At 40.3% G+C, this 12,139-nt stretch overlaps 1 protein-coding gene across 1 annotated transcript; it reads right to left on the reverse strand.

Moving 5' to 3' along the window:
• Nucleotides 1–5,192: 5,192 nt before the first annotated feature.
• LOC106080767 (protein son of sevenless) lies at nt 5,193–10,623 on the reverse strand. The gene has a single exon (XM_013242297.2). The coding sequence runs from the start codon at nt 10,262–10,264 to the stop codon at nt 5,381–5,383; it is 4,884 nt and encodes a 1,627-aa protein (XP_013097751.2). The 5' UTR covers nt 10,265–10,623; the 3' UTR covers nt 5,193–5,380.
• Between the last annotated feature and the right edge of the window lie 1,516 nt (nt 10,624–12,139).

Consider the following 12,139-nt stretch of genomic DNA (forward strand, 5'->3'; position numbering starts at 1 on the left):
TTTAACCCAAACCTAAAATAAAATTGTAGGCGTCAATAACTGGCATTATTCAAGGCAAAGTACAAGACATTTGTTATGGCCAATTTAAACGATACATCAAATGTTTCTTCATTTGTAATGGCTTATTTCAATCCTATCTGCTGTAATCAAGATATATTCATTTACAGGTAGTGGCAGTTGTTGGCCAACAACAAAATATTGAGTGCACCTATCTGTCAAAATCAGTTATTAGTACAACTATGATTTTCAGTATGTTACTAGTTAGCGCCATTTTCGTTGTTTTGTGTGTAATAGTACTTAAGCATAATACACCCACACAACCATAGCGAAATAATTAAATCATTTGTACAACAAACCCAAATCATATGGTGCAATCCGCCATCAATCTGATTGACATTTTGCCAGCAAACACAAAGAATTTTATGTACGTGTGAGTACTTGAGCAAAGAATATACGAGAAAGAAGATGACAACAAAGAGAATGCAAACAAAAAGAGACCACCTTTTTAAATCTGCCTTGCCACACAACCAAAACTCGTTGACAGATAGCGCACTTCGCGAGAAAGAATTGTACTCAGCTGTTTACGGTACACTACCTTGCAGTTATGTCATGGTTGAAATCAGATGCATTAGATAAAATTCCAGTATCACAACTCTGTAACTTACAACGAACATCGTTTAGTTAAATATATCGACAAAAAATCGTTTGCACTTAGGATTATATTATTCTCTAATTCCTCGTTAACAAAAATCGTTATATATTTTTTCTCTCTGGCAAATAACCAAAAAAAATCGAAAACACAAGGAGGAATCGACAAAAATAATAAATAATTCTTCGCCTGAAATTCTTCTTTTATTAATTTAAAAACATCACAAATTTAAATAAAATCTCCACAATTAAACCCCGTTTACTCTGCTCTTTAAATCCGGATTTAATAGCTCGATCATCTGTTTCCCCTTTATAAAATCAGCTGACGGAGCCTTAAATCCGTATTTAATGAGCGGTGTAAACAAGGTTTTAATTAGGGAAGTTTTATTCGTATAAAACTTTTGCGAACTTTTTTATATATTAAGAAACATACGCTACCATATGCTGTTTTAAGAATAATAAGAGAGAAATACTCTAATACTTTAAAGCCTTCGTAAATGTTTACCTACATTTATTTCGTTAAATAATTTTCCGTCGTTTAGCTAATAAATTTCTATTGGTCAACAAAAACAGCTGATTTTGAATGATGTCTATTATCTTTAAAAGTGGCTACTGAATACCAAATTCGTTAACTTTTCTGTTATCGCTTTTCAACTAAACGATTTTCATTAAACACTTTACTGAATTCCACTACAGTGCATTGTTGTACTGGGCTGTAATCGATTTTACGAAAACGATTCGATTTCTACTTTATTTTACTCACGAAGCTGGGGTATATTCATTTTGTCATTCCGTTTGCAACACATCGAAACATCCATTTCCGACCCTATAAAGTATTGTATATATATTCTTGATCGTCGTAAAAATCTAAGACGATCTAGCCATGTCCGTCCGTGTGTCTGTTGAAATCACGCTCAAGTCTTTAAAAATAGAGATATTTTTTTTTGTCCATAGACAGATTAAGTTCGAAGATCGGCTATGTCAGACTATATCTTGATAGCCCTCATATAGACCAATTCGCTGATATAGGATCTTAGGCCAATAAAAGCCAAATTTATTGTCCGATTTTGCGGAAATTTGGGACAGTGAGTTGTGTAAGGCCAGTCGACATAATTCTGTAATTTGGCACAGATCGGTTTAGATTTGGATATACCTGCCATATAGACCGATTCGCCGATTTAAGGTCTTGGTGACATAAAAGGGTCATTTATTATGCGATTTTGCTGAAATTTGGGACAGTGAGTTACGTTAGGCTCTTCGATATCGTTCTTCAATTTGGCCCAGATCGGTCCAGATTTCGATATAGCTGCCATATAGACCGATCCGCCGATTTAAGGTCTTGGGCCTATAAAAGACACATTTGTTAACCGATTTTGCTGAAATTTGGCGCAGTGAGTTGTGTTAGGCCCTTCGAGATCCTTCTTCAATTTGGCCTTGATCGGTTCAGATTTGGATATAGCTGCCATATAGACCGATCCTCCGATATAGGGTCTTAGGCTCATAAAAGCCACATTTATTATCCCATTTTGCTGAAATTTGGGACAGTGAGTTGTGTTGGACCCTTCGACAACATTCTGCAATTTGGCTTAGATCGGGTCAGATTTGAATATAGCTGCCATAAAGACCGATCCGCCGATTTAAAGTCTTGGACCCATAAAATGTGATTTTATCATCCGATTTTGTTGAAATTTTGGACAGTGAGTTATATTAGGCCAATCGACATCCTTCTTTAATTTGGCACAGATCGGTTCAGATTTGGATATACCTGCCATATAGACCGATCCGCCGATTTAAGGTCTTGGGCCCATAAAGGGCACATTTGTTGTCCGATTTTGCTGAAATTTGGCACAGTGAGTTGTGTTGGACCCTTCGACAACATTCTGCAATTTGGCTTAGATCGGGTGATCCGCCGATTTAAAGTCTTGGACCCATAAAATGCGATTTTATCACCCGATTTTGTTGAAATTTGGGACAGTGAGTTATGTTAGGCCAGTCGACATCCTTCTTTAATTTGGCCAAGATCGGACCAGATTTGGATAAAGCTGCCTATAGACCGATCTCACGATTTACGGTCTTGGGCCCGTAAAAGGCGAATTTATTGTCCGATTTCGCTGAAATTTGGAACAGTGAGTTGTAGTGGGACCTTCAACAACATTCTGCAATTTGGCTCAGATCGGTCCAGATTTGGATATAGCTGCCATAAAGACCGATCTCTCGATTTAAGGTTTTGGGGCCATAAAAGGCCCATTTATTGTCCGATTTCTCCGAAATTTGGGATAGTGAGTTGTGTTAGGCTCTTCGAAATCCTTCTTCAATTTGGCTTAGATCGGTCTAGCTTTGAACATAGCTGCCATATAGAACGATATCTCGATTTAGGGTCTTATGCCCATAAAAGGCGCATTTATTGTCCGATTTCGCCGCAATTTGGGACAATGAGTTGTATTAGGTCCTTCGACATTCCTCTTCAAATTGGCTCAGATCGGTCCAGATTTGGATATAGTTGCCATATAGACCGAAGTAAGTTCCCATAAAAGAAGCATTTATTGTCCGAATTTCGCCGAAATTTGGGATAGTGAGTTGTGTTAGGCCCCTTGACATTTTTCTGCAAGTTGGCCCAGATCGGTTCAAATTTGAATATAGCTGCCATATAGACCGATCTCTCGATTTAAGGTCTTGGGCCCATAAAAAACGAATTTATTGTGCGATTTCGTCGAAATTTGGGACAGTGAGTTGTGTTAGGCTTTTCGACACCCGTGTCGTATATGTTTCAGATCGGTCTATATTTGGATATAGTTACCCAAAAGTCCAATATGGGGGCATAAATTATGCATTTTTCACCGGATAATGTCGAAAGGTATTTTACACATATATCTGAGGTGGTGGGTATCCAAAGTTCGGCCCGGCCGAAATTAACTTCTTTTTTCTTGTTTTCAGTTTCATTAGGCTTCGTCTCTGGGCCTAAAAAGATGCCTGTACTAAATTTGAAGACGTTGGGATAGCAGTCGGTTGTACGTACCGGATTGACCCGATAGATTCCTTCATCGGCTGGAATGAAAATTGCTTTTGTACTTTGTACACAAATAAATATTTCTAAAGCAAGCTAAAAGTAACAGCTGATAACTGACAGAAGAAAGAATGCAATTACAGAGTCACAAGCTGTGAAAAAATTTGTCAAGACCGACTATATGAAAAATCGGCTATTACTTTTTGGGCAACCCAATATTTTAATACCCAAACCACATGTATTAACAAACCGAATCAACGCTTGTAATATGCACCTTAAACGCAATGTATTCGATCCGTTTTTAAAACGAATCATAACTGGAGATGAAAAATGGATTGTTTACAACAACGTTAGTCGAAAACGATCATGGTTCAAGCATGGTGAACCAGCTTAAACCAATTCAAAGGTCGATATCCACCAAAAGAAGGTTATGCTGTCTGTTTGGTGGGATTGGAAGGGTGTGGTGTATTTTGAGCTGCTTCCAAGGAACCAAACGATTAATTCGGATGTTTACTGTCAACAATTGGACAAATTGAATACAGCCATCAAGGAGAAGCGACCAGAATTGGTCAATCGTAAAGGAGTCATATTCCACCAGGTCAAAGCTAGACCGCACACATCTTTGGTCACTCGCCAAAAACTAAGTGAGCTTGGCTGGGAACTTTTGATGCATCCACCATATAGCCCTGACCTTGCACCATCAGACTGCCATTTATTTCGATCTTTGCAGAACTCCTTAAATGGTAAAACTTTCGGCAATGATGAGGCTATAAAATCGCACTTGGTTCAGTTTTTTGCAGATAAAGGCCAGAAGATCTATGAGCGTGGAATACTAAATTTGCCAGGAAGATGGCAAAAGGTTATCGAACAAAATGGCAATTATATATTTGATTAAAGTTCATTCTAAGTTTTATTAAAAATGCATTTAGTTTTTTTTTAAAAATCCGCAATTACTTTTTGGGCAACCCAATATATAGAAAAATAGAAGACCTCCAATTTCAGACCTGCATACTAGATTGCCAAATGATTACAAACACAAAAGTACGTTGCATTAACAACTCCCAGCACCTTGTGTGATAAATTACAAGTCGATTTACAATCTACCAGTTAACAAATATAACTTTTTATACGTATATTTATTTGTTTTTGTTTTTGTTTTTATTAGTAAACTTAGTTTATTTCAGAATAATATTTGTTTTTATATGTGTGTTTTTAAACACCAATTTTGGGAATATGAGTTACTTTCGTGTTGTCATGGTGTATTAAAGAAAAAAATAAAATGAGTGAAATAATTTAACAATTTTTTGTTAGTCCATTTCGTAAAATGTTGCAAAAAGACAAAAAGACGAAAAAAAAAACAAAAAACATGCATTCACTCATTTGTTTATATTAACCCACCAGTATGAAGTAAAACAACGCTATTGTGGTGGCATTGATAGATTATTGGCGGTGTATATGATTTTTACCGTCTCCTGCATAATGTGATTGGTGCTTTAATCTCTTTGGCGATTGTTGCTGAAGAAAGCCGCTACGACAATAGTTTAACAATGGTATCGTTTTTGTTTTTATTATTATTATCATGTTCTACGTTCAATAATGTATTTTATTTACAATAACATAACAGATCAGTGATCATCATCACCATCATCATCATCATCATCATCATCATACATCTATATCGAGTTAGTTCTCTTGCACCCATATCACATCACTAGGCATACAATACTATTAATGATTTGTACTTGGGTAAGGAAACATGGTACATTTGTCCGAGTCGCTGCAAGTATCCCCGCCAAGATTGGGCTTTGGCGGAAGCTTGAGTATGTTTTCCACATTTGGGCATAGATCTTTGGTTGGCGGCCTTTGGGGGCTGCCGCCAATCGCAACGTTAGTATGGTGGTGATGAGTGGTAGTTTGTTGTAGAGTTTGATGTGAGTGTTGTTGAAGGTATACAGGTAGGTGTTGAGGAAATACCGATAGTGAGGAACTTGAAATATTCTTGAGGATTAATTGGGAGTGCTGCGAGATGTCGGCTGGCTGATAGCCGGAGAGATTGTGCGGTGATACGGGTGTCATTGGTGTTATGGGCGATGTCGTTGTGGAAGAGCTTAATGCCGGCGAGATTGATTGGTCATCCGATGAGATGGCTGCTGCTGTGCTCAAGTGGCCTAGTTGGGGCAGTGCATTAAGTAGATTTGCATGATTTGCAGTTGCTGCAAGCGAAGAGGCTGAGATCATTGTTACGTTTGACAACATTAATGACGATGTGGAACATGTAAGGTTGGTGGTAGCACCGGTTGTAGCATCGGTGCGCTTCTTTATTGCCGAATTTCGCCGCTTCATAATGGTGCTTGTATTGGGCAAGAGCAAACTGCTTGCATTCATGAAGTCATCACTTGGTCCATGGAAATTCGATACGTTGGAATGGCAATGGTAATGAGGATGGTTGCTTATTCTTGGTGGAATGGGAGGGGGACTCATCTCGCCATCCCGTGGCGGAAGCATTGGGGCATCTGGTGCTTGGCGTTTTTGAGCTATGTCTGCACAACTTTCGGTGCGGTCCTTTCTTCGGGGCGGAAGAGGTGGTGGCGCTGTACGATAGCGAACATTTGCTGACGTCGGTACATTTACGTGTGGTGAAACAGGTACGGATGCGCTACAGAAATCCAACTCCGAACTCTGCGATTTGGGACTTGCTGTAATCGCCACAGCGTTCTCGGCGGAACTGAAATAACTTGTGGTTGTGTTTGTTGTTGTTGTTGTGCCATCAGAATTCTGCATTGAAGCTGCAGGGTGGAATGGAGGTAGATTGCTTGTGTGACTTAAACCGCGCAGTGGACTAACCACTACTTTTGGCAAGGGGGATATTAGCGAATCACTATCGAATACCGCCTGAGTATCCCAAGAAATCCGATTAGATGTTAATTGAGTTGCTTGTGCTGCTGCAATAGAATCGTCTGGCCCTGTAGCAGCCAGTTCAAAAATTGGCAAAGCACTCTCATCCGCCAAAGATGCCGTAAATGGTGGCACACATGCCGCTGCTCCCTTTTTGGGCAAAAAAGGTGCTTCGCCAAACTCGTCTTCGGTTCGCTTCATTGCTGACTGTGCTACTAATGCGTTTGCATCCTGCAAATCAGCCATTGTTGCAGTGGTTGAGATGCTTTTAGACCCATTGCGTTTTGGTATGTTGACGTTGGCAAATACGGAGAATGCCTGGCTGTTGGTACTGCTGGCTGTTTGCGCATTCGCATTTGCATTTGCATTGAAGCTGGTACTATTACTCGGCGAACACTGCTCACAATCAGCGTTTGTTTCACTCGTCATTGGTGTAAACGAGTGGGACCGTGTGGCCACCAGTGTTTGGGCCGTACTAGGGACGGTGCTGACAGCACCATTGTTTGTGGAGGCTAAACTGTTGCTCGTACTGCTGCTGTTGTTAATATTTTGTCGGCGAGGCTTAATACCCGGTGATTTCAGTGTTACAGACGCCCACTTCCTGGGAAATTTGGGAGGTTGCTTACACCCCCTGGGCTCAATGCGAAGACTTTCATTGTACAAAAAATTTGATATTTCGGTATCCGTCATGCCCTCGAAAGGGTCCAAATTTTCCAGGAATTTTCTTATTTTAGCATCCGGCATTAGACAGTATGGCTGATTTTGATACTGTTGAATTTCACCAATAATTTCGGAAACCTTTCGTCGCTTCGAGAAATTAATAAGGTCGGTGTTTGGAAGGAAGTCGGGGTTGCCTTCTTCCAAGTGCAGTATATTTGTTAAATAGCGACCAAAAAACGGCACACACGGAGGATTGATGGAACGCAAGCGCTCTTGATATTTCTTTAGATGTCCATCGTTTAGCTCGCGGCATTCCTCCAGAAATTTCTCGTAGCGTGCTGGCAGACCTTGGAATGTTAATTTCAGACGATACACCGATGCACTGCCCATCGCAGCGCTAATGGACAATATTCCGTTGAAATTGTTAAGCTCTAGCATTGCCATCATCACTTCGATGGCTCGCGTTACCATAGCTACTCGCTCTTCGTAGTTTTCGGCTTCAATAATAGTTTTCTCTATCCAGCGCGTCACATTTGTTGTGTGTTTCATGATTTTAAGCAGATTTGGGCTTTTTTGCTCCTTGTCCTTTTTTGTCCAGGGCGAACCCACCAACTCCGATGGCTTCACATTTTTATACAATTCAAACTCCAAGAGGGTCAACTGCCTTGCCAGCTCCAAGGGATGTAGAGTCAGCAATGTTATGTCCGAATCGGGTACATTCAGGTGATGTTCTATTGGCGGCGGATTATGCCCATATGCGAAAGTGATCTGTTTTTGACATTTCTCTTGTTCGCTCTTTCTTTGTACTATTTTTAGCACTGAGTCCACCCATTTTCTCATGGATTTGCCATTGACACCTTCTAGGAAATACAGCAGTCTCTCCAGCAACGGAGGATCCTTCTCGAAATCGTAGAAATGGTGATCAACCCAGTGTCTCAAAACATTTAGCACTCTAAATTGCACCGGCTGCACATATTCCTTGCGGTATCGCTTCCAATCTTCTCTTTGGGAGTTTTTGTGCAATTTGTCAGATTCGCAGTGCGTGCTTTCCTTGTCGTTATTGTGTTGGTCGGTGTACACCAGACTGGGATCTGGTATATTGAAGCGGTCAACTAAAAGTGACAAAAGGTTTTGTGGCGTACAGAAGTATCGATATGTTGTGAGAAAGGTTCGCACAAACATGGGATCGGCGTAGATGTGATAAGTCAGCCTCTCAATAAGCTTACACAGAGTGGCGCCTTTTATGAGAGGTACTCCGGCACTCTCTCTTTCTTCAAGCACAATGTTGTTGGGACTGTCCGGTTCGGCAAACTTGTATAGATCTGTACTGGGCATGCGTAATGGATGTTTCTTCTCGATGTCAAGCAGTATGCTATCCAAAATTCTGTCCAGCATAGACTTCGTATTCACCATAATAAGATCGGCCATCCAGTCATTCTTGTGGGGGCCACTTTTGGCGGCGAGGGTAACGGGTGCCTGTATTCGTGGTGCCACCTCGAAGGAGTGTTTGAGTTCATCGGTGTCAGGGCGGTCATTTATTTCCACCCGCCTCATGTAGAATTTCTCTTTCAAGCGATACTCGTAGACTTGGGCGTTTGTCGACAAAGCCTGGCGTTTCGTATTGGGCTTACAGAGCAGCATCAAACCATCGAAGAGGTATGCCTTGCGTTCCGCAATTCTTTTTCCAGAGCCAAGCTTGCCCAATACATCTTCCCGTATAAACTCATTGCAGTTCTGTCCCACATCCTTGTCCCAGTGTTCGACCGTATTCTGCAGTTCCCTAGTTCGATCGATGGCTAGTTGACGGCGGGCTCGGCTGCTCATGGCAACGCAAGATTCCTTTGGTAACGTAGCAACAATATTCTCAAGGTCGTTTCTTAGGGGACGCAGTAGACCTTGCACTTGCTCGAAGCTTTCAATGTCATCCTGTGACGGACTGTATTTCATTAGGATTTTTATATAGTCGAAATACATGAATGCATGCCATATGGGTACCAACAGCAATTTTGGTAAGTAGTATTTTACGGCGTCCCGAAAGCCATGGCCTGCAGACATCAGAGACATTGCATCTGGCCGTGCAAGCAATGCGGTCAAGGCATCGGTTGATGCCTGCGACGTCACTTCTTGTGCGTACTTTGTATAAACGTCGAATTCTTCAGCTTCAGCCAATTCCTCGAAACAGCTACCAACACAAGGGGCATTTTGCTCTTGTGACATTTCAACGACATCTTCCAGTGAGCTCAACAGTGTTACTGCCACTTCGTAGATGTCCATTATATTGGAGAAGATTTGCTCAAGCTCCTTAGGGTTTCTTACAATTTTACTTAGCTCCTCTCGAAATACACGAATGATCATGTGTAAGTCGCGTTGATATTGTTTTTCGTCGTTTATCAAATCTTTAACAATTTCCTCGTACGTTGTGCTGGCACGCTGGACCGGCAGCGTCGGCAAAGGACTAGGCAGAACATTCGATTTCATGTCCGACTGATAGAACATGTCCATGAGGACCTTGTCGGCGCACATTGCAACTTCTATGTCCGCCTTCGATATTTGATAGTGTTTAATTTTTCTAACATAATTACCAGCTAATTTCAGAATATCCGCAGAAATGTATTCCAATACGGCAACCAGAAAAACTGTCACCGAACTATCCATTTTGCACTGCAAAACATCCTTTTGCAGCAATGTGTGCACCCGTTCTGTGGGCAAGACTGATCGGCGCTTTTTGCACAGCAGCGTTTCTTTAGCTTCATTCAATGCCCAGCAGTCGATTGGCGACGGGAAATACTTTCGAACTTTGTCTTCGATGTCTTGAACGGTGTGGGGCAGAGGCTTTGCGCAAAGCACAGCCAAAATTCGCAAACACAACGTTTCCACAAACAACAACGCCTCTTCTTTAGCCGTAAGACGAGGATGAACTTGCTCTAAAACCTTTTTCAAAGACGGCATAAACAAGCCTTTCCATCTAGCAGCATTCTCACTCTTCGAGAAGTCGTAGCCATCAGAATCACCCATCATGGTCCCCCCACCAACACTCCCGTATTGAACGGAAAACATCGTAGAAGTGTATCCTTTATGTACTCTGCGGAACCTTAGCCACCTGGTTATCGCACAAAACTCAAAAACTGAGAACCACTTTTGATGCTTATCCCACCTTAACCATCGTTTAAAGAATTTTCATTATATTTCCGATTCACGATTTATGTACACTCGAAGTCTTAAGTATGTCTTTTTTTTAGCTGGTTACTTTGATTTTACGTTACACCGATTGCTCATGCTCTTGATATTCATTTTTTCGTTTCGTTAAATCGTCTTCATTATATTTTATGTTTTCTTCTTTTAACACATTAAAATTTCCAGTAATTTTTTCCTGTTCGTATTCTGGTATTCTGCAAGGTAGGGATCTAAAAGTCGACTTTTCACTTATCGATTAATCGACTTTTTGTATCGAGAAGTCGAAGTCGACTCCTAGTGGTTAAATGGAATAATCGACTTTTTCTTTATATCGATTGGTCGAAAGCCGGCTTACAAATCGTTAATTGCATGTACAAGCACAAGGGGGATTTAACAAGATGGTCTCAAGCGAACAGCTGTTAAGAGTCGGCCAGGTTTGACGGTATTAAGATGCCAGATTTCTGTTTGCATTCTCTTTGTTGTCATCTTCTTTCTCGTATATTGGTGGAAACAAAGGTGTATGCATCACATACACACATAATCATGACATAATTACCAGGTAGTGTACCGTAAACAGCCCAATATAATTTTTTCTCGCGAAGTGCACTATCTGTCAACGAGTTTTGGCGCATATGGCACACAAAAAACCAAAAGTGGTGTTCTATCCGTAAATTAGTAGCGAAACAACACAAAACAAAGACAACATTTAATTACATTGGCAATTAATTGAAGCAAAATTTGTATTAGAGCAGCAACATGTCGCTACTATTTGCTTAGCAATCCCATGGCAGCCGGTTGTACGTACCGGATTGACCCGATGGACTTCTTCATCGGCAAGGGCTGCCGTCTCAGTGTATAACTCACTGCTACAACAACAACAACAACTATTTGCTTATAGAACTCAATACCACTACAACGGAATGTGTTCGCATTTTCTTCGTCACAATTTTTTTTATAATTTGTTTTAACAGTTGTTCTGGTGAAAAGTCGAAGTTAGTACTAGACTTTACGCAGAGTATTCTGTTCAGCTTTCGCAATAGTTGTGAAAAACTTTAAAAAAAATTTCATAATTTTTGAACATAATTACATGAAATTTGTTTTACCAGCTCAATCTTACATTCGTATTGCTCTAGGATTAATTGTTTTTAAGTGCTTCGTTTAAGCCATTAGCGCAAAAAAGGCATTGATTTATTTCGCATGGTTTTAGCTTGGGGTTGGTATTCTATTCTGTTTTTAATTGTTTTGCGAGCGAAATTTTAAATAAATCAAATGTTTTTGTTTTCTACCAAAATACGTTTCTTTTTCTGCACCTATGGTTTTCTCTATTTTATATATTTTTTCTCAAATAAATAAAGAAAAGCGAACCACTGAAACCAATAAAACAAGCAACAATGATGACGGCAATAGTTTCGAGTGTTACCATTATAATAGTTTTTTCTTTGCCATTTTCCTCGCTTTAAGCAGGGAACTACTTTTCCGCCTATTTTTAGCCAAAGTTTCGCTGGCGTTTCTTTATGGAGCTTGATAGCTTTCCTCCTGAAATTCTGGACAGAATACTCAGCTTTACGGTTGGTATTCTATTCTGCTTTTGGCATTGTTGCGAAAATTTTAAATTAAATTAAAGAAAAAATAACCAATGAAATCCATAACAAAAATGATGCCGTCAAAGATTTCAAGTGTTGCCACTTTGCTTTTTTGTAATTTTCCTCACGATAGGCAGAGTACTACTTTTCCCACTATTTTTGGCCAACGTTTCGC

Source organism: Stomoxys calcitrans, chromosome 4, assembly GCF_963082655.1.
Source record: "Stomoxys calcitrans chromosome 4, idStoCalc2.1, whole genome shotgun sequence".
Classification (NCBI taxonomy): Eukaryota; Metazoa; Arthropoda; class Insecta; order Diptera; family Muscidae; genus Stomoxys; species Stomoxys calcitrans.